This window comes from Pristiophorus japonicus, chromosome 1 (assembly GCF_044704955.1).
Source record: "Pristiophorus japonicus isolate sPriJap1 chromosome 1, sPriJap1.hap1, whole genome shotgun sequence".
Classification (NCBI taxonomy): domain Eukaryota; kingdom Metazoa; phylum Chordata; class Chondrichthyes; family Pristiophoridae; genus Pristiophorus; species Pristiophorus japonicus.
In genome coordinates this window covers 336384292-336411990 of record NC_091977.1, presented here as the reverse complement: position 1 = coordinate 336411990, position 27699 = coordinate 336384292, and the positions used below count along the sequence as shown (strand labels likewise).

The following is a 27699-nucleotide window of genomic DNA, read 5'->3' as shown; positions in this document are numbered from 1 at the left end:
TTCTAACCTGTCCAGTCCCGTCAGAATTTTATAAGTTTCTATCAGATCCCCTCTCATTCTTCTAAATTCCAATGAGTATAAGCCTTGCCGATCCAGTCTTTCCTCAAATGTCAGTCCTGTCATCCCTGGAATCAATCTGGTGAACCTCCGCTGCACTCCTTCAATAGCAAGCACGTCCTTCCTCAGATTAGGAGACCAAACTGAACACAATATTCCAGGTGTGGTCTCACCAAGGCCCTATACAATTGCAGTAAGACCTCCCTGCTCCTATAGTCAAATCCCCTCGCTATGAAGGCCAGCATGCCATTTGCTTTCTTTACTGCCTGCTGTACCTGCATGCCTACCTTCAATGACTGATGTATCATGACACCCAGGTCTCGTTGCACCTCCCCTTTTCCTAATCTGCCACCATTCAGATAATAATCTCCTTCCTGTTTTTTGCCACTAAAGTGGATAACCTCACATTTATCCACATTATATTGCATCTGCCATGCATTTGCCCACTCACCTAACCTGTCCAAGTCCCCCTGCAGCCTCTTAGCATCCTTCTCGCAGCTCGCACTACCACCCAGCTTAGTGTCATCTGCAAACTTGGAGATATTACATTCAATTCCTTTGTCTAAATCATTAATGTAAATTGTAAATAGCTGGGGTCCCAGCACTGAACCCTGCAGCTCCCCACTAGTCACTGTCTGCCATTCTGAAAAGGACCCACTTATTCCCACTCTTTGCTTCCTGTCTGCCAACCAGTTCTCTATCCACGTCAATACATTACCTCCAATACCATGTGCCTTAATTTTGCACACTAATCTTTTGTGTGGGACCTTGTCAAAAGCCTTTTGAAAGTCCAAATACACCACATCCACTGGTTCTCCCTTATCCACTCTACTAGTTACATCCTCAAAAAATTCTAGAAGATTTGTCAAGCATGATTTCCCTTTCATAAATCCATACTGACTTGGACAGATCCTGTCACTGCTTTCCAAATGCATTGCTATTACATCTTTAATAATTGATTCCAGCATTTTCCCCACCACTGATGTCAGGCTAACCGATCTATAATTCCCTGTTTTCTCTCTCCCTCCATTTTTTAAAAGTGGGGTTACATTAGCTACCCTCCAATCCATAGGAACTGAACCAGAGTCCATGGAATGTTGGAAAATGACCATCGATGGATCTACTATTTCTAGGGCCACTTCCTTAAGTACTCTGGGATGCCTATCTGGCCCTGGGGATTTATCGGCCTTCAGTCCCTTCAATTTCCCCAACATCATTTCCTGACTAATAAGGATTTCCCTCAGTTCCCCCTTCTCGCTAGACCCTTGGTCCCCTAATATTTTCGGGAGGTTATTCGTGTCTTCCTTAGTGAAGACAGAACCAAAGTATTTGTTCAAATGGTCTGCCATTTCCTTGTTCCCCATTATCAATTCACCTGATTCTGATTGCAAGGGACCTACATTAGTCTTCACTAATCTTTTTCTCTTCACATATCTATAGAAGCTTTTGCAGTCAGTTTTTATGTTCCCTGCAAGTTTACTCTCATACTCTATTTCCCTCCTCCTAATTAAATCCTTCGTCCTCCTCTGCTGAATTCTAAATTTTTCCCAGTCCTCAGGTTTGCTGCTTTTTCCGGCTAATTTTTTGCCTCTTCCTTGGATTTCCCTTGTTAGCCACGGTTGAGCCACCTTCATTTTTTATTCTTACGCTACACAGGGATGTACAATTGTTGTAGTCCATCCATGTGATATTTAAATGACTGCTATTGCCTATCCACCGTCAAACGTTTAGGGACATCAACTGAAAACATGTCAGGTTCCATATGTAAGCGGACGACACCCAGCTACCTCAGCACCACCTCTCCCTATCTCTCCAATGCCTCTAATTTGTCATACTGCTTGTTCAACATCCAGTCCTGGATAAGCAGAAATTTCTTCCAACTAAATATTGGGAAGATTGAAGCCACTGCCCCTGGGCCGCTCCACAAACTCCGTTCCCTAGCCACCGGCTCTATCGCTCACCCTGGTCACTGTGTAAGACTGTTGGCAATCTTGGCATCTTACATGACCCTGAGTTGAGTGTCCGACTACCTATCCGCTCCATCACCAAGACCACCTACTTTCCACTTCCTGTAACATCGCCTGTCTCCACCCCTGCCTCAGCTCATCCGCTGCTGAAACCCTTATCCATGCCTTTGTTACCTCTGGACTAGACTATTCTAATGATCTTCTGGCCATTCTCCCATCTTCCACCCTCCATATACTGGAGCTCATCGAAAACTACTGCCCGTATCCTATCTTACGCCAAGTCCCGTTCACCCAACACACGCCTATGCTCGCTGACCTACATTGGTTACTGGTCCAGCAGTATTTTGATTTTAAAATTCTCATACTTGATTTCAAATCCTTCCATGGCCTTGCCTCTCTCTCTCTCTGTAATCTCCTCCAGCACTACAATCCTCCGAGACATCTGTGCTTCTACAATTCTAGCCTCTTGTGCATTCCCGATTTTCATCACTCCACCATTGGGCCGTGCCTTCAGTTGCCTGGGCCCTAAACTCTGTAATTCCCTTCCTAAGCCTCTCTGCCTCACCACCTCTCTTTTCTCCTTTAAGACATTCCTTAAAACTGACCCCTTTTATCCAGCTTTTGGTCAGCTGCCTGGACAGCGTGGACCATTTCCCATACCTCGGGAGCCTCTTATCAACAAAAGCCGACCATTGATGAGGAGATTCAACACCACCTCCAGTGCACCAGTGCAACCTTCGGCTGCCTGAGGAAAAGAGTGTTCGAAGACCAGGCCCTCAAATCTACCACCAAGCTCATGGTCTACAGGGCTGTAGTAATACCCGCCCTTCTGTATGGCTCAGAGGCATGGACCATGTACAGTAGACACCTCAAGTCGCTGGAGAAATACCATCAACGATGCCTCCGCAAGATCCTACAAATCCCCTGGGAGGACAGACACACCAACATTAGCGTTCCCAACCAGGCCAACATCCCCAGCATTTGAGCACTGATCACACTTGATCATCTCTGCTGGGCAGGCCACATTGTCCGCATGCCACACATGAGACTCCCAAAGCAAACGCTCTACTCGGAACTCCTTCATGGCAAACAAGCCAAGGGTGGACAGAGGAAACATTACAAGGACACCCTCAAAGCCTCCCTGATAAAGTGCGGCATTACCACCGACACCTGGGAGTCCCTGGCCAAAGACCGCTCTGAGTGGCGGAAGTGCATCCGGGAGGGCGCTGAGCACCTCGAATCTCATCGCTGAGTGCATGCAGAAAACAAGCGCAGGCAGCGGAAGGAACGCGCAGCAAACCTGTCCCACCTTCCCATACCCTCAACAACTGTCTGTCCCACCTGTGGCAGGGACTGTGGCTCTCGTATTGGACTGTTCAGCCACCTAAAGACTCATTCTAAGAGTGGAAGCAAGTCTTCCTCGATCCCAAGGGACTGCATATGATGATGATAATATCTCCTTATGTGGCTCGGTGTCAAATTTTGTTTGATAATGCTTCTGTGAACCGTCTACTATGGTAAAGGCCCTATATAAATTCAAGCTCTTGTTGTTGTTCTAGGAGGCTGATGCAAAAGCCTTGCTGGATATTAGGAGTATGATACTGTATCATAATACATAATAACAGCAGAGAAAGTGTTAAATGCATGCCGATGTAATTCCGTTCTCTGTTATTTTAACTATGGCATGCCTGGTTAGTTTACATGTGTTAAAAAGTTTATTAAAATAGCAGATTGTGGAGGGTCATCTGATCACAATGAAGTCCTTGTTATAATACAGCGACCAGCTTCAAACCTTAATGATGGCCAATTCCTGGGAGCCACCATCAAAGGAAATTGTTTCTTTCTTCATATAAAAATGCAGGCATAATCTTCGCTGGGGCAGGTTGGACTTTTCTTGAAAAATAGCCACCATAGTTCAACGTCAGTATTGCTGCAAAGTGGAAACCGCCTTGAAGCAGCATTAAGTTGTAGTATAAATGCCTTGAAGCAAGATTTCTGTGGGCAAATATTCTACTCCTCTGGCAATATGGCTTGGCATTCAATTTACTTTCTTAATTACTTTGTCACATTGTCTGGTCATTGAAAGTGTTTTTATCTATTTTACTTCCAAGTTTTGTTTCAGCCTTCTTGAGCTAATTCAGTTTGTTTACTGGATAATTTACAAACCAATTTTTCAACTGATGTGCAAAATTTTACATTTATCAGTGCTTAAAGTTTGTGGCCTATTTATATGCTCAATTGCACAGCCAATCTAAATCTATTTGCAGATCTTTTCCAGCTTCCTTATCTATATTGTTTTCCATAGTGTTGTGTCATCAGATTTGCCATCACATTTGAGCCATTTGCAGTTGGTATCCAACAACAACTTGTATTTATATAGTGCCTTTAACATGAAAGAAGTCCCACGGTACTCCATAAAAAGGTGTACTGAAAACAGAGGCCAAGCCAAGAAGGAAAGGATTAGAAGGGGTAAGTGAAGGCTAGGTCAATGAGATGGGCTTTCAGGAGCTTTTAAAGGTAGAGAATGAGGGGGAAGAGGTTTAGGTAATTTGTCCAGGTTAGAAGCAACAAGGACCATAGTACACCTCTGATGGTATTCTCTGTTTCCTACTTTTTAACCAACACGTGTATTTCCCTGAATTCAGTTTAATTTGAAATCTGACATATGGACTATTACTAAAAGCTTTATCAATGCCTTTTTGAGGTGCCAACTGCTAGTTTGCTTTGCCCTGAGGCACTTGGCACCAATGTCGGCAACACTCAGAAAAGGGACCGTTGCAGGCTGCCACCAACAAGGTAAAATATATATACCTGGGCAGGAGTTCTCCTCCTGCCCCACATTCAAAGAACACAGGCTGTTCCACCCTGCTACCTCACCCGCCCACTCTTGATCCTCCCCGACCAGGCCACCAATCGCTTGCCCCAGCCAACAATTGCTCCTACTGACACATGATCGCCCCCCCACCCCACCCTCCCACCTCCCAGCTAAAAAAACGGGCTAGCGATCCCTCCCAGGCCACCAATCACTACCTGACCGGTTGCCATCTTTCCCCACTTAACTAAGGGCTGTTGATAGTGTTACTTCAATACCCTTCGCCAGGCAAGCTAATTCTTAGGCATAGAAATTGCAGAGGGCCGAAAATGGGTGGTGTCACGGACCAGCGCTATTTGCCTGCGCCGGTTCAAGGTGCTGCAGGCATCTCGCAAAATTTGTGCTGCCTGCTCATTATGATTGGAGCGCTGATCTCAGCATTAAACACGCTGCTGGTTGGCTTAGCGCTGAATGGTGTGGGGTGGGCGGGGGGGGGGGGGGCGGCGGCAATAGCAGGTGCAGTCTAATGGCCAGTAATGTTTGGCCTCGGCTCTCTGGGGAGGTGCTTTGTTTCTGAAGCACCTCATTGTCATGTGAAGCAAGCCATGGCACAGCAACCAAGAGAGCGAGCAAGAGGTTTTCAGATGCTGCACTGGAGGCCTTTGTCCTGGGGGTGCAATGAAGGTGGGCTGTCCTGTACCCACAAGGTGGCAAGAGGCCATCCAAGGCCATTTGCAGAAGCATGCGGGACAAGTTAGCTGACTCCGTCACCAGTGTGGTCCCAAGGACTTGGATCCAGTGCCGGAAAAAAATTAATGACCTCACACAGCAGGTCACGGTGAGTAAAGGCTTCAGCAAATGCCACATCCCACCATCTGCACTCCAAGCTTCACACTGCTCAATGCACCACACACCCATCAATCACCTACCAACAATATGTAGCAAACTCCACTCATACCTCACAATCATGGCTTCACTTCAGCCTCACAATCTTATCACTGCTGCAACACTCACACTCACTCACATATTGCACACACTGACAGCTATTCAGGCACAACACCCAAACCTCACCTCACTCACTGTCACACTTCCCTTTCTCATGCAGGCAAAGGTGGCACAGAACAAGAGGGATCAGCAGCAGATGGGAGGCGGCCAAGCCGTTATACAGAACTTCACTAACCTGGAGGAATCAGTGCTTGAAATTATTGGGGGGCAGGGACGGAGTCCGTGGCTGGCAGAGAAGTTGAAGCTGTTGCTTATAATAACAGTATGGTCATATCTAATCCTTCTTCTCACATCCCACTTCCCCCTCATCCCACAATCTCTTCTCACTTTCAAGCTGCTGCTGATGTAGGCATGGATATCTTGCTTGCCCCTCGCTGACCCCCCCGCCCTCCCCTCACTACACCCCGACCCTGTGCCTTTCTGCTTTCAGATACCCAAGCACTGCCAGCAGGCCAACCTGTCCCTCATGTTGAGCAAACTGAAGGAGGAGATGAACAAGAAGAGACACTGGCACTGCATTTGACACTCGCAGACACCAGCTCAGAAAATAACAATGTCCGGAATTTAGATAGTATAGAGATAGGATCTGTACATGGTGAGTCACTGGGCACATGGGCTGCAGCCAGGCCAGGGGAAAGGTTAGCTCAAGTCCCAGCTCCCTGGAGAGTGACTCTGCTGCACACGACTCAGATGATGACCACCACGATGGGGCGGCCTTCATAATGCGGGTGATGGGCATACACACAGAAATGCTTGGTGCAATGGCAGGCCTGCCAGAGAGCCTCTTGTCAGTGTCAAGGAGCATCGAGGACTCCGACTCCAATATTTCACAGGGCATTGTGCAGAGCTTGGAGCCAAGGATTTCCAACATGGATATGATGGACAACTCCAAGAGGAACCTTGCGGATCCAGCCATGATGCTGCGTGTGATGGGCGATGTTGTGGCTTCGATCGCAGCACAGGCGGAAGCGACCCAATGTTTCACTGCTGAACTGGAAGCTCAGACTGCTCTCCTGCAGGCTCAGCTTGCTGCCACGCAAGCTCAGACTGATGCCATTGTCGCTGGGTTTACAAGGCTCAAAATGGGCTTGCAGATTGTCACAGCTGGTCAGCAATCTGTCCTTCTACAGCTAGAATGCTGAGGCGCCGCCCTGGGGGAGTGGCCGTGGTACTTGGAGCAAGAACTTGCTGTCCACTCTCAGGATGACAGCATTCCTATTCCCACCACTACCACTCCGCCAGTGCCCTTGCTGCTGCCCATCATCCAGCCAGCCCAGACTGCTGCCGGCCATGCCGAGGTGGTGAGTCTACATCCGGGCCTTCTAGGCTAATCGAGGTTGTCATGCAAGGCCATCTGTAGTCTCCTCCACTGAAAGTCAGCAGCCTTCCACCATCCATGCTGCAGCCACTGGGTGAGCACTGTGTAGGAGCACTCATCATCATCTTAGGCAGTCTCTCGAAATCGAGGAAGACTTGCTTCCACTCTAAAAGTGAGTTCTCAGATGACTGAACAGTCCAATATGGGAATTACAGTCTCTGTCACAGGTGGGACAGACAGTCATTGAAGGAAAGGGTGGGTGGAGAGTCTGGTTTGCCGCAAGCTCCTTCCACTGCCCGCGCTTGTTTTCTGCATGCTCTCGGCGATGAGACTCGAGGTGCTCAGCGCCCTCCTGGATGCTCTTCCTCCACTTAGGGCAGTCTTGGGCCAGGGATTCCTGGTGGGGATGTTGAACTTTATCAAGGAGGTTTTGAGGGTGTCCTTGAAACATTTCCTCTGCCCACCTGGGGCTTGCTTGCCGTGTAGGAGTTCCGAGTAGAGCACTTGTTTTGGGAGTCTCATGTCGGGCATGCGGACGATGTGGCCCGCCCAATGGAGCTAGTTGAGCGTGGTCAATGCTTCGATGCTGGGGATGTTGGCCTGATCGAGAACACTGACGTTGGTGCATCTGTCCTCCCAGTGGATTTGCAGGATCTTGCGGAGACAAGGCTGGTGGTATTTCTCCAGCGATTTGAAGTGTTTTCTGTATAAGGTCCACGTCTCTGAGCCACACAGGAGGGCAGGCATCACCACTGCCCTGCAGATCACAATATTGGTGCCAGATTTGAGGTCCTGGTCTTCAAACACTCTCTTCCTCAGACGACCGAAGGCTGCGCTGGCACACTGGAGGCGGTGTTGGACCTCGTTATCGATGTCTGCCCTTGCTGATAGTAGGCTCCTGCTGTATGAAAAATGGTCCACGTTGCCCAATGCCATGCCATGGATTTTGATGACCAGGGGGGAGGGGCAGTGCTGTGTGGCGGAGTCAGGTTGGTGGAGGACTTTTGTCTTCTGGATGTTTCATGGAAGGCTCATGCTTTCGTATTCCTCAGTGAAGATGTTGACGAAGGCTTGGAGCACTGCGTAGGAGCACTAGAGCATGAAAAGGTACAGGAAAGACAAATGCTAAAGGTTTGCACATGGGTAAATTGTTGATATTGTCATTTTGATTGCATTTGGATAAATTTATGATTTCAGTTTGGGATGTGTGTGAGTCTCCTCGACATTTACTGGAATTGGAGTCTAATGAAGCGTTCACGGACACTCCAGCCAGAATGGGGATTTGCTGCCTGTCACCTCCCTCCCTCCTCTTCCTCCTCCTCCTCCTCCTCCTTCTCTCCCTCGTCCTCTTCCGAAGGTGGTGCCACAATCCCTGGTGGTAAGGGCTGCACCCTTGTGGAGCATGCAGCAGACCAGCACAAAATGGGGCACTTGTCCGGTGAGTACTGGGCGGCTCCTGCCAAACGGTCAAGACAGCAGCACAGTTGCTTGAGTATCCAGATGGTCTGCTCGATGATGTTCCTGGTGGCAACATGACTATCATCGTATGATTGTTGGCCAGGAGTGGTGGGGTTGTGGAGGGGAGTCATCAGCCAGGTGCAGAGCAGATAGCCCTCATCTCCGAGCGGCCTCCCTCGGGTTTGACGTGGTGGCTGTAAGATTGCTGGCACACTGGCGCAGGATGAAGGCATCATGACTGTTGCCAGGTTAGCGGTCATTCACCAACATGATCCACTGGGCATGGTCGCACAACCACAGCACATTAAGTGAGTGGTAGGTTTTGTGGTTCCGGAACATCCCCACATTGGTATTCAGTGCCCGCAAAGCCATGTCTATGCAGTCGATGGTGCCCTGCACCATCAGGAAGCCCGCTATACTGCCAAAGCCATCTGCACACTCATCCTGCTTCTCTATGTTGCGAGAGAAAGCAATGATGTCCATTCTCCTGGAGTGGAGAGCCTTTATGACCTCTCGGATGCAGTAATGAATAGCAAACTGGAAGATATTAGCTATCTCCTGCTGCAGAGTGGAAGGATCCACTGACGAAGAAACCGAGGGCAACGGTGACCTTGAACGCCACTGGGAAAGCTGTGGTTGCCCTGCTCTCAGGCTGCAAGTCTGGCTGAAGGAGGTGGCAGAGTTCTGTGACCACCTCCTTGGTGAAGCGGAGCCTCCTAATACACTGCTGCTGGCTTAAGTGGAGATAAGAGAAGTGGTCTTGGAAGACCCGAGGTGAGTAAGGCCTCCTGTTGAGAGCCCTCCTGGCCCTCCTCCTCCTCCTTCTGCGAACATCTTATCCTCTTCTTCACTGCCTCCGCTCCCTCTCCCAAAGATATTCGAGCATGAGGGGGACTGCCAGTAGAGCCCCCTTGACTGTGAGCAAGTGGTGTGAGCAAAAGGCTTTAAATGAGAAGCAATGCATTCCTGACATTACAACACAATTTGCCTCATATCCATTTCCCTAGCGAGTGTTGGGAACGCCAGCGCTACCGACCTGCGGCCGCCACAGGATCTGTTGGAAATGGACGGAAGCGAGTCAGCCGCCAGTTTTTCATCAAACGGGCTTTAACGCCGGTGCTAGACCCCCAAACGTCTAGTCCTTACTCTTCTCAGTTTGCCCACTTCATGAAAATAAGGCCCAATTTTGGGGGTGACGCGAGTCTCACCATTCAAGCGCAGGGATTGCACCCTGCACTGCATCCCACCCACCCAGTGCGCGCACCCAAAATATAAGCGCACCCACATTTCTAGGTCATACTGTTTGCTTTATAGGAATTTTTGGATAAAGGAAACATTTATATTTCAGTTGGGAAATATTCAGTGCTATAAAGGGCTTTTATTTTTTTCAATTTTCAATGTTAAAAAAAATTACATGGTATAGTCACAAACCACAGCTGTTTGTGGCAAAAAGCCGAATGTTTGAAGAAATGGGCCCAGGCTCCAGCATCCCTGTGATTAAGGCATAATTCCAACAGTTTGAATAGTGCAAAATGGCACCGAGCATATTGGAGGTGAATGTATTTACCACACACGCAGCCACCCACATATGGGTTGGGATAGCTTCCTCCAACAGACCGGCCACCAGAAACCAGCGAGAAGTTCTTGTCCACCTCTGTTCGCCCCAGATTCCTTGGTAAGGGGTGCAGCGGGGCGAGGCGGGAGGCCTAGGCCAAGTTGTCTTAATACCTCGATGTGTCTCAACACCGCAGCTTGGGTCTGATCCAAAAACAAAGAGCCCCCAGTTTGTTCTGTGTTGCTTACCTCCAGTCATCCTTGGAAAGATTCAACAGGATGTTCATCTCCTCATCCTCCTGCAGCAGACGGTAAATTGCACTAACATGATGACTCTCCAGTACTGATCGGTCATTGTAAAGAATAGCTGAATCAGACCTTCCAATGAAAGACAAAAATGTATATTAGTTGACACAATTTAAAATGAGACATGGCTACTCAATGGTGTATTGTAGTAGGAAAAGGAATTGAGTTCTGATATTTTGAACATCAAAGTAGCATTGTATATTTACGTTTTTAAATAATTTTCAACCCAAATTGTTTAAAATCGAAAGCATATGAATTTTTATACAATGTAAAGTGATTGCATTATATTCTTTATGTGATCTTTATTCCAGTAAAGAGATCATGGCAGATTTACTTGCCATTTATTTTATGCAGCTTACTGTATCGTAATCTATGTACAGTTGGACCTCTCTGGTCCGGCACCCTCGGGACCTGACCGGTGCTGGAACAGGGAATTTTATGAACCATTGGAGGTCGCACTGAGCCTCGGCTTAACGGTACCTGAAGAAAGCACCCGGGCTCCTGAACGTCCCCACCAAGCTCCGGCTCTGGCTCAGGCTGCAAAACTCTGGCCTCGCTCTCTCTCCGTGTAGAAATCTCCCAGCCATATTTGTTAATTAACGCGCTGATTTGGTGCTTTTTTTAAAATAAACCCTCCTCTACCTCAGGCCCTGCTTCGGTGCCTCAGTCAGCCACCTGCCCTTCCCTTTCCTTGCCCAGCCACCTCACTGAAGCGTGGGAAACCGGGACGCCAAGCATGCAAAGCGGCAGTTGCACATTGATCAATGAGAGCCAGGAAGCGCGGGAAACCGATGCTGATCCCAAAGGCGAACCACAGATGTTTCCGGACCAGAGAATACCGGACCAGAGAGGTCCAACCTGTACCAAGGTCTTTGCTTGTAGATTATGGTATTTTAATATTAGTAGCAACATGAAGGAGACTATGGCTGTTAAACAACTGTTGAGCATAGGGGTAGCTAGTCTCAAAGTGCTGAAGCAATGGAGCAGCCTAATTTACAAAGCAACGGGTTGGTGATTATATTGTGTCAATGTGGGCTCATAGAACTAATGCCAGTCAACAAGTAGGAAGTTAGTGATCATACTGCCCAGTTGGGAAGCAATTCTGACAAGGTAAACCAGTCAATAATAGAACAGGGTGGAGGTTATATGGTCACTAGGGTGGAGGCCAATGGTCAGCAGCCATACTGATCAGCTAGGGGTGAAAAGAAGAGTGTAGATTGGGTCTACATGACAGCAGATTAATAATTATGTTGGCCCACTTTTGGATCAGAGGAGGGAGAGGATTGGTTCTAGTACAGATCAGGTTATTGACAATACTGACCAGTCATTACTAATACTGATTTTGATCATTTGTAAGATTGATTGGTCACTGGCAATACTGACCAGTTATTGGTAAGATTGATTGGTCCCTCATAATACTGGCCAGTCACTAGCCTACCATCTGCTACCACACTTTCATGGTACAGAAATAGTGAATCCAAAACATATATGCTTATTGGTTCAAAATAAGTCTCACTATGAAAATAACTTGAAATCCTGGCTTCTACAAAACTGGCCTGTAGAAACACATTCATTGTCTACTTTTTAAAAGAAAAGGTTATTTTCCCACATGGGCTTGATAATTTATTCTTCCCCAGTCACAGGCCAGCAGTGATAGAGTTAAGCAATTACCATGGTTGCAGTGCAGAGCCTGCTGGGAGGATATTTAAATTTTAAGTGTATGGCTGTGAGAAGAAAACATTAACAGTGACGACAGTAAATTATCTGTCATTACCACTTTACGCCGTGTGAGATATTTTGGTTATTCATGAAGACAATGCCACACCGGAGAATAGAAGGGGGTGTGATTAAACAAAACGTTAACAGTCCCATCACTAGAACCATTCTGCATATCATTAGACATCTCATCTAGCATTAATATTTACACCAAACTGTTAATTACTCAGCTGGTGTGCGAGGGAGAAATGGAACACAGTTCATAGAATCAGCCCCATAGTGTTATAGCTCGATCTCTACATGCAAGGCCGAGACTTGGCCAAATGATTCCTGAAGTGTAAACAGATTATATGAGGTCCTTTTATTTCTTCTCAGGATGTGGGTGATAGAAACATAGAAACATAGAAAATAAGTGCAGGAGTAGGCCATGCGGCCCTTCGAGCCTGCACCACCATTCAATGAGTTCATGGCTGAGCATTCACCTCAGTACCCCTTTCTTGCTTTCTGTCCATACTCCTTGATCCCTTTAGCCATAAGGGCCATATCTACCTCCCTCTTGAATATATCTAACGAACTGGCATCAACAACTCTCTGTGGTAGAGAATTCCACAGGTTAACAACTATCTGAGTAAAGAAGCTTCTCATCATCTCGGTCCTAAATGGCTTACCCCTTAGCCTTAGACTGTGACACCTGGTTCTGGACTCCCTCAACATTGGGAACATTCTTCCTGCATCTAACCTGTCCAATCCCGTCAGAATTTTATATGTTTCTATGAGATCCCCTCTCATTCTTCGAAACTCCAGTGAAAACAGGCCCAGTCGAGCCAGTCTCTCCTCATATGACAGTCCAGCCATGCCAGGCATCAGTCTGGTGAACCTTCGCTGCACTCCCTCAATAGGAAAAATGTCCTTCCTCAGATTAGGAGACCAAAACTGAACACAATATTCCAGGTGAGGCATCACCAAGGTCCTGTACAGCTGCAGCAAGACCTCCCTGCTCCTATACTCAAATCCCCTAGCTATGAAGGCCAACATGCCATTTACCTTCTTTACCGCCTGCTGTACCTGCATGCCAACCTTCAATGACTGATGTACCATGACACTCAGGTCTCATTGAAACCTCTCCTTTTCCTAATCTGCCGCCATTCAGACAATATTCTTCCCTCATGTTTTTGCCACCAAAGTGGATAACCTCACATTTATCCATATTATACTGCATCTGCCATGCATTTGCCCACTCACTTAACCTGTCCAAGTCACCCTGAAGCCTCTTAGCATCTTCTCACAGCTCACACCGCCATCCAGCTTAGTGTCATCTGCAAACTTGCAGATATTACTCTCAATTCCTTCATCTAAATCATTGATGTATATTGTAAATAGCTGTGGTCCCAGCACTGAGCCCTGCGGCACCCCAATAGTCACTGCCTGCCATTCTGAAAAGGACCCATTTATCCCGACTCTCTGCTTCCTGTCTGCCAACCAGTTCTCTATCCACGTCAATATTTTACCCCCAATACCATGTGCTTTAATTTTGCACACCAATCTCTTGTGTGCGATCTTGTTAAAAGCCTTTTGAAAGTCCAAATACGCCACATCCTCTAGTTCTCCCTTGTCCACTCTACTAGTTACATCCTCACAAAATTGTAGAAGATTTGTCAAGTATGATTTCCCTTTCATAAATCCATGTTAACTTGGACCGATCCTATCACTGCTTTCCAAATGCGCTGCTATTTCATCTTTAATAATTGATTCCAACATTTTCCCCACTACTGATGTCAGGCTAACCAGTCTATAATTCCCCATTTTCTCTCTCCCTCCCTTTTTAAAAAGTGGTGTTACATTAACTACCCTCCAGTCCATAGGAACTGATCCTGAGTCGATAGACTGTTGGAAAATGATCACCAATGCATCCATTATTTCTAGGGCCACTTCCTTAAGTACTCTGGAATACAGACTATCAGGCCCTGGGGATTTATCGGCCTTCAATCTCATCAATTTCCCCAACACAATTTCCCACCTAATAAGGATATCCTTCAGTTCCTCCTTCTCACTGGACCCTCGGTCCTCTCGTACATCCGAAAGCTTATTTGTGTCTTTCTTCGTGAAGATAGACCAAAGTATTTGTTCAATTGGTCTGCCATTTCTTTGTTCCCCAATATAAATTCACCTGATTCTGACTGCAAGCGACCTATGTTTGTCTTCACGAATCTTTTCCTCTTCACATATCTATAGAAGCTTTTGCAGTCAGTTTTTATGTCCCTAGCAAACTTCCTCTCATACTCTAATTCCCCCATCCTAATTAAACCCTTTGTCCTCCTCTGCTGAATTCTAAATTTCTCCCAGTCCTCAGGTTTGCTGCTTTTTCTGGCCAATTTATATGCCTCTTCCTTCGATTTAACACTATCCCTAATTTGCCTTGTTAGCCACGGTTGAGCCACCTTCCCCGTTTTATTTTTGCTCCAGACCGGGATGTACAATTGTTGAAGTTCATCCATGTGATCTTTAAATGTTTGCCATTGCCTATCCACTGTCAACCCTTTAAGTATCATTCACCAGTCTATTCTAGCCAATTCACGTCTCATACCATCGAAGTTACCTTTCCTTAAGTTCAGGACCCTAGTCTCTAAATTAACTGGGTCACTCTCCACCTTAACAAAGAATTCTACCATATTATGGTCACTCCTCCCCAAGGAGCCTCGCACAACAGTAAACTGACAGTTTATTGCCCATACTAACAGGGTAGGTTGGACCAGGGGTCAGAAATTTAAGTTGTAAAAGGCTAGATCCAGGTTAGATGTCAGGAGCTGTTTTTTTCCCCAGAGAAGAGTAGACCTCTGGACAGGTTTCCATCTCGTGTGGTGGATGCAGATTCGCAGAATTTCTTCAAGCGAGAGCTGGATTTGTTTCTGGCTGGAGCAGAGATCAGCTCTTACGGAAGGTAGGTACTGCAGAGAATTCAGGGCCAGAGTGATCTCCTGGATTAGTTTTGATTGCCTAGATGAGTTGGAGAGGAATTTCCCAGATTTTTTTCCCCCCAAATTGGCCTTGTTTTTTTAGCTTCACCCAGATCATCACCTGGTTTTGGGTGGCACGGAGTGTATATGTTGTGATACACAAGATATTGCAATTGTGTGGGACAGGCTCGATGGACCAGGTGGCCTTTACCTGTCTGTCATTGGTTGCATGTTCCTAGGCCGTCTTCTTGAAACACCACTGTTCTAGTAAGAGCAGTAATGGTTTATACCACTGAGCAGCTTGCTAGGCCACTTTAGAGTGGGATTAAGAGCCATGTGTAGGCCAGATCCAGTAGGGGTGGGAGGTTCTTTTCCCTGAGGACATTAGTGAAACAGTTGGTAGCTTTCATGGTCATTTTTTCAGATGCCAGCTGACAAATGACCAGATTTATTGAAGTAAATTTCACAATCTGCCATGGTGGAATTTGAACTCATTATCTCTGGGTTGCTAGTCCAAGTACCGTAACTATTCCACTGTTGCACTCTGCGATCACTGACCTGATATCTCATGAGTTACGAAGTGACATACTATGTCCCACTCTCGATCCGGACACCAGCCACTCACAAGTTATCAGGTCACTCTAATTGTAAAAAATATGGGTCCAGAAAATGAGCAGGGGCATGATCTCGACATCTGCACTGCTGAACTGTGTCGTTGACCCCACTGAAGTTCAGAGGGTCAGGGGGTGGAGCCTCAAGGAATAGGCCTTTGATGGTTTGTCGGTGTCCCACTCACTCCATTGAAGATGCTGGAAATGCCAGCAGAAGCTAGCTAGCTTTAGGGAGATGGGATTTACTTGGTTCTCCTGTCTGTCCATGTGTTGGTTTATATGTATATATGTGTGCCTATCGGTATACATGTGCACATCTATAAGTACATATGTGCATGCCTATAAGTACATATGTGTATATCTATAAGTACACACGTGTGTGTCTATAATAAAAACAAAAAGTAATGGAAGTAGTCAGCAGGTCAGGCAGCATCTGTGGGGAGAGAAACAAGTTAAAGTTTTAGTTCGATCATCAGAACTGGAAAAAGTTAGAGATGTAACAGATTTTAAGCAAGTATAGGGGCAGGGAAAGGAGGAGGGGAGGAAATAACAAAAGGGAAAGTCTGTGATTAGGTGGAAGGAAGGAGTGATATTACAAAGCAAAGGGAGATGTTAATGGGACAAGTAAAGAAACGAAAGATGCGTCTAGAAGAGGTGTAAATGGGAATAACAGAATCAGCAACAGCTGCCATGTGAAAAAATAGGGGCAGAGGTTATGGTCTGAAATTGTTGAACTGGATTTTGAGTCCTAATCAAAAGATGAAGTACTGTTCCCTGAGCTTACATTGAGCTTTGTTGGAACAGTGTATGAGGCCGAGGACAGAGAGGTCAGCGTGGCAGTGGAGTGGAGAATTAAAGTGACAGGCGACTGGATGCTCAGGGTCACACTTCCGGACTGAACGGAGGTGTTCCTCAAAGCTGTCACCCAATCTGCGTTTGATCTCCCCAATGTAGAGGAGACTGCATCGTGAGCAGTGAATACAATATACTCAATTGCAAGAGGTACAAATCGCTGTTTCACCTGGAAGGAGTGTTTCTGGCCCCCATCCACCACCGCCTGGCTGAGCATCTTCTCACATTGAACAACTTCTCCTTTGACTCCATTCACTTCCTCCAAATTGAAGTTGCTGCTATGGGAACCCGTATGGATCGTAGCTGTGCATAACTTTTCGTGGGATATGTGGAATATTCTTTATTCCAGTCCTACTCAGGTCTCCTCCCTCACCTTTTTTTCCTGTACATGTCTGTATCGGTGCCGTTTCCTGCTCTCACCTTGAACTAGAAAATTTCATTCACTTTGCTTTCAATTTCCACCTTCCCTCACCTTCACATGGTCTATCTCCAATTCTTCCTTTCCTTTCCTCGACTACACTGTCCCCATTTCTGGGGATAGGCTATCGACAAACATCCATAATAAGCCTACTGGCTCCCACAGCTACCTGAACTACACTTCCTCCCACCCCGCTTCCTGAAGGGACTCGATTCCATTCTCCCAGTTTCTACATCTCCATCGCATCTATTCTGATGATTGCACCTTCCATACCAGTGCTTCCGATATGTCTTCCTTTTTCCTCAATCAAGAATTCCCTTCTGCCTTCGATGGCCCTCGATCATGCCCTTTTCATTTCCCACACTTCTGCTCTCAACTCTTCCCCTCCCTCCCAGAAGCACGATAGGGTTCTCCTTGTCCTCGCTTCTCATGACACCAGCCTCCACATTCAAAGGATCATCCTCCGCTATTTCCGTCACCTCCAGCGTGATCCCACCAACATATCTTCTCCTCCCCTTCCCTTTCACTATTCTAAAGGGACCGCTCCCTCCGCGACACCCTGGTCCATTCATCAATCACCGCGACATCCCCTCCCCTTGCCACGGCACCTTCCCGTGCAAGCACAGGAGATGCAACACCTCCCCTTTTACCTCCTCCCTTCCCACCATCCAGGGCCCCAAACACTCCTTCCAGGTGAAGCAGAAATTTATTTTTACTTCTTGTAATTTAGTATACTGTTTTCGCTGTTCACGATGTGTTTTCCTCTACATTAGGGAGACCAAACACAGATTGGGTGACCGTTTTGTGGAACACCTCCGTTCAGTCCGTAAGCTTGACCCCGAGCTTCTGGTTGCCTGTCACTTTAATTCTCCGCTCCACACTCACTCTGACCTCTCGATCTCTTTTATAGTTCCAAAAAAGCTCAATGTAAGCTCGAGGAACTACACCTCATCTTTCGATTAGGCACTTTACAGCCTCTTGACTCAACATCGAGTTCAACAATTTCAGACCATAACCTCTGCCCCTATCTTTACACATGGCAGCTGTTGATGATTCTGCAATTTCCATTAAAACCTCCTCTAGATCCATCTTTTGTTTGTTTACTTGTCCTATTATCATCTCCTTTTGCTTTGTACAATCATATTTTTTGTCATTTAATCTCTCCTGACTTCCCGTTTGTTCTTTCCTCCCTCCCTCCCTTCTCTGCCCCTACACTTGCTTAAAATCTGTTACATCTCTAACTTTTTCCAGCTCTGATGAAATGAGGACTTCCCACGGACAAATCAATAAAGAACAGAAATAAAATGCACACTTACCTGAAGCTGCTGTGCCCGCTTGAACTCCCCATCCACAGGCCTCCTCTCCCTGAAACATTAACTCTGTTTTTCTCTCCACAGATACTACCTGACCTGCTGAATATTTCCAGCATTTTCTATTTGTATTTCAGATTTCCAGCATCCGCTGTACTTTTCTTTTGTATGTGTGTGTGTCTATATGTGAAAATGTGTGCGTCTGTGTGTCTATATGTGTGCGTCTGTGTGTGCGTCTATATATGTGTGCCTATATGTGTGCATGTGTGTGTCTATAGATGTGCATGTGTGTGCCTGTGTATGTGTCTGTGTGTGTCTATAGATGTGCATGTGTATCTATAGATGTGCATGTGTGTGTCTGTGTATGTGTCTATGTGTGCATGTGTGTGTCTATATGTGTGCATGTGTGTGTCTATATGTGTGCATGTGCGTGTCTATATGTGTGCATGTGTGTGTCTATAGATGTGCATGTGTGTGTCTATATGTGTGTCTATATGTGTGTGTCTATACGTGTGTGTCTATATGTGTGTCTATATGTGTGCCTATATGTGTGTATCTACATGTAATCACCAGTATGAGTTCAGCAGGGGCCCTTTGATATTGACTGAGTGGGGAATTTGCTAAAGAAACAAACTGTTCCTACAAAAGAGAGTAAGTCATTAATCTAGATGTTACCTGGTCTGAATGTGGAAATTGTTTGTAGTTCCCGTGTGCTCATAGTCATGAATAGCAGCTGCAAATATGATGGCGAAGATTTCCAGTTCTGTCATCCAGTGCTACAAAACAAACCAGATCAAAAAGGAATAATGTGCTGTTTTCATATGGATTCAGTCAGAAGGTTCCCCTGCTGATTCAGAGCATGAGTCAATAATGCACAGCACACTTTAATACCACTTCCCTGCTGTGGCACTAATAACACAGTTAGTGGCTTACATTACAGACTGTGGAACTGTATTTTAAACATTTTTACACTGGGAAGAGACGGATTCATACATTTTCATAGAAATCTAAAACTATTTGCATTTATGCAGTGCAGCTTCTGGATGTGTGCAGTGCTTGTGTGTATACACTGATTTGGAGTGTTTACTACATCAGTGTGTGTAACCTGTTACACAGTATGTACTATATCAGTGTGTGTACACTGTTACACAGTATGTACTATATCAGTGTGTGTATACTGTTACAGAGTGTGTACTACATCAGTGTGTGTACATTGTTATACAGTGTGTACTGCATCAGCATGTGTACACTGTTACACAGAGTGTACTACATCAGCGTGTGTACACTGTTACACAGTGTGTTCTACAACAATGTGTGTATGCTGTTACACAGTGTGTACTACATCAGTGTGTGTATGCTGCTTCAGTGACTAACACCCCCTTCTAGGGTAACTAGTGATCAACAATAAATGCAGCCTTGCCAATGTCACCCACATCCCAAGAACAACATTTTTAAAGTGTTCTTATTCACAGGGGATGTACACACCCAAAGGAACATAGGAACAGGAGTAGGCCATTCAGCCCCTTGAGCCTGTTCCGCCATTCCATTATAGCATGGCTGGCCTGTATCTTAACTCTATCTACCTGCCTTGGTTCCACACACTTAATACCCTTGCTTAACAAAAAACTAGCAATCTCAGTTTTTAAATTTCCAATTGACTCCCAGCCTCAACAGCTTTTTGGGGGAGAAAGTTCTAGATTTCAAATATCCTTTGTGTGAAGAAGTGCATCCTGACAACACCCTTGAACAGCCTAGCTCTAATTTTAAGATTATGTCCTCTTATTCCAGAATCCCCACCAAAGAAAAGAGTTCCTCTCTATCTATCCCATCAATTCCTTTAATCAGCTTAAAGTCCTATGATCCTATGTGAACAGAATATGACTGTTTACTGAAAATAGGTAAAAGTCAGAATGATGCAGAACAAATGCTGTCTTCTGCTAACTATCTGATAAATATCTGTAACTAGGGATGTGCAGAACGCAATGAAATATGTGCCAATAACAGATATAAACTGGGAATCATCTGGAGTAGTGGATGAAATAAAGAAAAGACCTGCATTTTTATAGCACTTTTCATAAGCACCGGACGTCCCAAAGTGCTTTACATCCAATGAAGTACTTTTGAAGTGTCATCACTGTTGTAATGTAGGAAACGCAGCAACCAATTTGCATATAGTAAGCTCCCACAAACAGCAATGTCATAATGACTCGATAATCTGTTTTTAGTGATGTTGATTGAGAGATAGATACTGGCCAGGACACTGGGGATAACTCCGCTGCTCTTCTTCAAAATAGTGCCATGGGATCTTTTACGTCCACCTGAGAGAGCAGATGGGGCCTCGGTTTAATGTCAAATCTGAAATATGGCACTTCCGACTGTGCAGCACTCCCTCAGAACAGTGTCTGCCTAGATTTTCTGCACTCAAGTTTCTGGAGTGGGACTTGAACCCACAATCTTTTGACTCGGAGGCAAGGATGCTACCCACTGAGCCACAGCTGACACTAGTTGGAGTTTCACAGGGCTCTGCTACCGGGACAGAGCCTTGCTAGTGGTGAGTGATGGTCAGAAATGTATTATACAGTACCACTATCTACGGTTTGCACTCCTGTGGATTGAACAACATCGCACACTACACAAGCATTGATTTAGAGAGAGGAGTCCTTTTTATATTAAAAGGAAAGTTGAGCATAATTTGTTCCTTTTCCCCAAAATTAATCAAATAAAGTTCTCGAATATCCTTCATTCTATTTCCATATAGCCTTGATCCAACCACGGTCAACTGCTCTCCATAGATGACTTTTCCTTAGTTTTGGCAGCACATGAAGCATGGTGTTCCACAAAATATTGAATTTTTGAAGGACAGCATGAATTGCATTTGCTCAGAGTCTGCTCCACAAATCTGCTACCATATGGGATTTTCTCTAGCTTTAGTCAAGGCATAATTTTTGTTCTTATGTCCTCAAGTTCTTTGCTGACTATTCAGAATACATTTCCCAAATGAATGCTTTCAGTCTGTAGTCTCACCAGCCAGAAATACCTATTAGGATGGTTAATTAGGCTCCAACATCATCTATACACATCAAGTTAACACCCAGGATCATATACCCCCACATTTACTGTAAATTTCTCTTTGTAGCTTTGAGGGCCATTTATCCAGCACCAAACACAAACTAAGTGAGATGTTCATACCAGTTGATTGCTTTGTTGATGCAGGTAATTTCTGGACTCAGAAACAAACAACTAGAAGAGTTTGCATAAAAAATGTGAGGTGGTTTGATTGAAAATTGTTGTGCTGTGTTTGGGGATGAGAAGTGCCAGGGATCCATCTCTGACGGGTGGGAGGGCATGGCGAACCTCGCTGAAAAGCCACAAAATGCTAACACCAACGTTGTATTTCAACACTGAACAACATGTATATGCAGGACTCTTAAGTGAGGCGTACAGGCAAAAATCACCTTAATTTTTCATATTAATACTGTTCTTAATTAACACAAAGTGTTTTTCATACAAAATATTCTGTACTGTAATGCAGCAAACCTGCAATTTTAACTGATATGCACATTAACACCTGTCTCCACTGGTGCAATAAGACAAAGTGACATTTCTGAGTGAAAAAGTGATGAGGTTATTAGATTTTATTGTGCTTCCAAACATTGACTTCCAGCAAACCTTGGTAAAAGATGTTTACAGTAAACAGTTAATTATGGAAAAGAATTGGTGTGCCAGGTCACACTCAAACATATCACATTGGTGACTTCATGTAATGTTTTGCTTTCTTTATGAATATACTTTGTGTGTACTTGTTTTCTTGAGGAGGTAACAAGGAGGGTCAATAGGGTAGTACATGGATTTTAGCAAGGCTTTTGACAAGGCCCGACATGGTAGAGGGGGTCATTAAAGTAAAGGCCCATGCGATCCAAGGGAAAGTAGCAGGTAGGATCCAAAATTGACTCTGTGGCAGAAAGCAAAGGGAAATGGTCGACGGGTGTTTTTGTAACTGGAAGACTGTTTCCAGTGGGAATCCGCAGGGCTCAGTACTTCCTCTCTTGCTTTTTGTGTATATATCAATGATTTAGACTTCAATGTAGGGAGCATGATTAAGAAGTTTGCAGATGATACAAAAATTAGCCACATGGCTGACACTGAGGAAGAAAGCTGTCGACTGCAGGAAGATATCAATGGACTAGTCGGGTGGGCGACAAATGGCAAATGCAATTCAACCTGGAGGAGTGTGAGGTAATGCATTTGGGGAGGACTAACAAGGCAAGGGAATACACAATAAATGATAGGACGTTTAGAAGTGTAGAGGAATAGAAGGACCTTGGAGTGCATGTCCACAGATTCCTGAAGGTAGCAGGAGAGGCAGATAAGGTGGTTAAGAAGGCATACGGGATACTTTCCTTTATTAGTCAAGGCACTGATTGTAAAAGCAGGAAGGTTATGCTAGAACTGTATAAAACACTAGTTAGGCCACAGCTAGAGTACTTTGTACCGCTCTCGTCACCACATTGCAGGAAAAGTGTGATTGCACGAGAGAGAGCACAGAGGATATTTACGAGGATGTTGCCAGGACTGGAGAATTTTAGCTATGAGGAACGACTGGATAGGCTGAGGTTGTTTTCTTTGAAACAGAGGAACCTGAGCGGAGACTTTATTGAGGTGTATAAAATTCTGAGTAGCCTAGATAGAATGGATAGGAAGGATCATTTTCCCTTAGCAGATAGGTCAATAAAAAGTGGGCATAGATTTAAAGTAATTGGCAAAAGGATTAGAGGGGAGTTGAGGAGAACATTTTTCACCCAGAGGGTAGTGGGGGTCTAGAATTCACTGCCTGAAAGGGTAGTAGCGGCAGAAACCCTCATCACATTTAAAAATGTACTTGGATATGCAGTTGAAGTGCCGTAACCTAGGTGGCTATGGACCAAGCGCTGAAAAGTGGAATTAGGCTGGATAACTCTTTCCTAGCCGGCACAGACACAATGGGCCGAATGGCCTCTTTCAATGCCATAAATGTCTTTGATTCTCGGATTTTAAATCATGTGCAACCTCACCCTCCAAGGAGATGGCACCTGCACTACCCTTGCCTTCTGCCTTGGCTGCACGCCATTAGTGCCTTGTGTCTGACCATGGTGCAAATCCTGTGTTTTAACTATCCTCTAAAGTACGCAGTGTGTCAGTATCTGAGCTGATGGCTGCAAGTGTGAAATCGATTGACAATGCTGTGTCATCAGCATCACTGCCTTTTTCCTCTTCCAGTTCTTACTCCTCTTGTAGCCTTTGGGTATCTGAAAATAGAAAGGCACAAAAGTAGGGTTATGATGAGGGGAGCAGGGAAAAGCAAGAGGTGCATACTTACACCATCTGCAGCTTGTAACTCAGAAGAGATAGTGGGATGAGGGGGAAGTGGGATGTGAGAAGGAAAATTATGTACGAGGAATCTGTCATCTTCGATTGTTTCAGCCCCACCGCTGGCCACAGGCTCAGCAATGGCTGCTCCAATTATGTCGAGCACCGTCGCTTCTGAAGGCGCACCTGTCTCCTTATGGGTAGCCCCTGCTGCCTCCAGTTATGCGTCACCTTGTCCTGAAACAGCTGGAAGTGTGTCAGTGAGTGTCTGGGTGATGTGCCTGTCACAGAATAGTTGACAATGTGTACAAGCTATGAGATGTGGATGTAAGGCTTGCAGCAGTGCTAAGTTTGTGAGGGTGAGATGAAGTTATGAATTTTAGTTATGAGTCCTATTTGATAGAGATTATTGGTAAGTGAGTGATAGGGGTGTGGTGCATTTAAGCAGTGTGTGAGGCTATTGGTGCAGTTGGTGGGATATGGCATTTGAAGAAGAATTGTCTGACCTTAACTATCCATGTGAGGTCATTGAACTTCTTGCAGCACTGTATCCAGGTCCTCGGTGCTTGACTTCTGGCAGTGACCACCCTGACTACCTGCTTCCACTGCCTTTGCAGAGTTCGTCTGGAAGGTCTCCTGGCCCCCTGTGGATAGAGGACCTCTCTCCTTCTGTCCAATTCCTTCACCAAGGCCTCCAGTGCAGCATCTGAGTTCGTTGGAGCCCACTCTCTCTCCTGTTGTGCCATAATTCAGTGTTCTTCCAGATCAGACACTCTTCCCTAGCCGCTTCCAGCAGCTGCTCCAGCCAGAATGCACTTACCCTTTAAGAGCAGGCTGGCTTTAAGTAGTGCAGGCTAATATTTAAGTGGTGCTAGCTTTGCACAACCTTGGGCTCCCACTGAGGCGCTTAACCACCTAACAGCACATTTAGCACTACCTCAATGCTGCAATCATGTAAATTACCAGGCGGCACGCAAACTTCATCAAACACGCATTGGAAGTAACGAGTGTGGTTAATCGAGCATTATGATTCCTGCGCCTTTTTTCGGTGGCTATTGAATTTAGCCCCCTATATTTTTAGTTATCTAGGGAGCTCGAGTTTTGGGCGCCCTTCCTTTGCCCCTCATGGAAATGTGTCTACTCTGTACCTAAACTATCTCCTAGGGTGACACTCCAGTGCAGTACTGAGGGAGTGTTGCACTGTCGGAGGTGCAGTCTTTCGGATGAGATATTAAAACTAAATCCCTGTCTGCTCTCTCGGGTGGACGTAACAGATCCCATGGGACTATTTCGAAGAAGAGCAGAGAAGTTCTCCCCGGTTTGCTGACCAATATTTATCATAGAATCATAGAATGGTTACAGCATGGAAGAAGGCCATTTGCCCTGTCGAGCCGGTGCCGGCTCTCTGCAAGAGCACTTCAGCTAGTCCCACCACCCCACCCTTTCCCCGCAGCCCTACAAATCTTTTTCTTCAGGTACTTATCCAACTCCCTTTTGAAAGCAGTGATTGAGTCTGCTTCCACCACCCTTTCAGGCAGTGCAATCCAGATGCTAACCACTCGCTGCGTAACAACGTTTTTTCTTATGTCATCTTTGGTTCTTTTGCCAATCACCTTAAATCTGTGTCCTCTGGTTCTCGACCCTTCTGCCAATGGGAACAGTTTCTCTCTATCTGCTCTGTGCAGACCCCTCATGGTTTTTATCCCTCAATCACCATTACTAAAATAGATTTTCTGGACATTATCACATTCCTGTTTGTGGGGGCTTGCTGTGTGCAAATCGGCTACCGCATTTGCTACATTTTAACAGTGACTACACTTCAAAAGTACTTCATGGGCTATAAACCACTTTGGAATGTCCGGTGGTCCTGAAAGGTGCTATATGGTTGAATTTATAATACAGATTGAGGGTGAGGAAGTAGTGTCTCAACCGAGCGTACTATGCTTAAACAAAGGGGACTACAGTGGGATGAGGGCAGAGTTGGCTAAAATAGACTGAGAACACAGAGTAAACGGTGGCACAATTGAGGAACAGTGGAGGACTTTTAAGGAGCTCTTTCATATTGCGCAACAAAAATATATTCCAGTGAAAAAGAAGGGCGGTAAGAGAAGGGATAACCAGCCGTGGATAACCAAGGAAATAAAGGAGAGTATCAAATTAAAAACCAATGCATATAAGGTGGCCAAGGTTAGTAGGAAACTAGAAGATTGGGAAAATTTTAAATGACAGCAAAGAATGACTAAGAAAGCAATAAAGAAAGGAAAGATAGATTACGAAAGTAAACTTGCACAAAACATAAAAACAGATAGTAAAAGCTTTTACCGATATGTAAAACAGAAAAGAGTGACTAAAATAAATGTTGGTCCCTTAGAAGATGAGAAGGGGGATTTAATAATGGGAATTGTGGAAATGGCTGACACCTTAAACAATTATTTTGCTTCGGTCTTCACAGTGGAAGACACAAAAACCATGCCAAAAATTGCCACCGTTTAGTCTGTGTTCCCAGTCTACTTTAGCCAACTCTGCCCTCATCCCACTGTAGTCCCCTTTGTTTAAGCATAGTACGCTCATTTCTGACACAACTTCCTCACCCTCAATCATACTGTGATCACTCATTCCGAGAGGATCTTTTACTCAGAGATTGTTTATTTTTCCTGTCTCATTACACAGTACCAGATTTAAGATAGCTTGCTCCCTTGTAGGTTCTGTAACATACTGTTCTAAGAAACAATCCCGTATGCATTCTATGAATTCCTCCTCCAGGCTACCCCGTGCGATTTGAGTTGACCAATCGATATGTAGGTTAAAATCTCCCATGACTACTGCCGTTCCTTTTTCACATGCCTCCATTATTCCATTGATTATTTGGGGGCCTATAAACTACGCCCACCAGTGACTTTTTCCCCTTACTATCTCTAATCTCCACCCACAATGATTCAACATTTTGTTCATTCGAGCCAATATCATCTCTCACAACTGCCCTGATATCATCCTATATTAACAGAGCTACCCCACCTCCTTTCCCTTCTTGTCTATCCTTCTGAATCGTCAGATACCCTTGTAGGTTTAATTCCCAGTCTTGGCCACCCTGCAACCATGTTTCTGTAATGGCCACCAAATCATACCCATTCGTAATGATTTGTGCCATCAACTCATTTACTTTATTTCGAATGCTGCGTGCATTTAGGTAGAGTGTTTTAATCCTAGTTTTTAAACCACAATTTTTAGTTTTGACCCCTGCTGCAGCCCCTTTATATTCAGTGGCCCTTTTTGTTTTTTGCCTTGGGTTTCTCTGCCCTCCACTTTTACTCATCTCCTTTCTGTCTTTTGCTTTTGTCTCCTTTTTTTTTCCATCTGTCTCCCTGCATTGGTTCCCATCCCCCTGCCATATTAGTTTAACCCCTCCCCAACAGCACTAGCAAACACTCCCCCTCGGACATTGGTTCCGGTCCTGCCCAGGTGCAGACCGTCCGGTTTGTACTGGTCCCACCTCCCCCAGAACCGGTTCCAATGTCCCAGGAATTTGAATCCTTCCCTGCTGCACCACTGCTCAAGCCACATATTCATCTGCGCTATCCTGTGATTCCTACTCTGACTAGCACATGGCACTGGTAGCAATCCCGAGATTACTACTTTTGAGGTCCTATTTTTTAATTTAGCTCCTAGCTCCTTAAATTCGTCTCGTAGGACCTCATCCCTTTTTTTACCTATATCATTGTTACCAATGTGCACCATGACAACTGGCTGTTCTCCCTCCCTTTTTAGAATGTCCTGCAGGGATGGAGTACAAAAGCAGGGATGTCCTGCTGCAACTGTATAGGGTATTGGTGAGGCCGCACCTGGAGTACTGCGTGTAGTTTTGGTCACCTTACTTAAGGAAGGATATACTAGCTTTGGAGGGGGTACAGAGACAATTCACTAGGCTGATTCCGGAGATGAGGGGGTTACCTTATGATGATAGATTGAGTAGACTGGGTCGTTACTCGTTGGAGTTCAGAAGGATGAGGGGTGATCT

At 45.5% G+C, this 27699-nt stretch overlaps 1 protein-coding gene across 1 annotated transcript in view; it reads right to left on the bottom strand.

Annotated features, from left to right (window-relative positions):
• Window positions 1-27699, bottom strand: part of LOC139264731 (dual specificity calcium/calmodulin-dependent 3',5'-cyclic nucleotide phosphodiesterase 1A-like) — a 1390883-nt gene that overhangs the window by 319481 nt on the left and 1043703 nt on the right. The window contains exons 9-10 of the mRNA XM_070881778.1: window positions 19014-19114; window positions 10421-10549 (exon numbers count right to left, since the gene is read on the bottom strand). Coding sequence (XP_070737879.1) covers window positions 10421-10549; window positions 19014-19114 — 230 coding nt within the window. The remainder of the gene's footprint in view (window positions 1-10420; window positions 10550-19013; window positions 19115-27699) is intronic.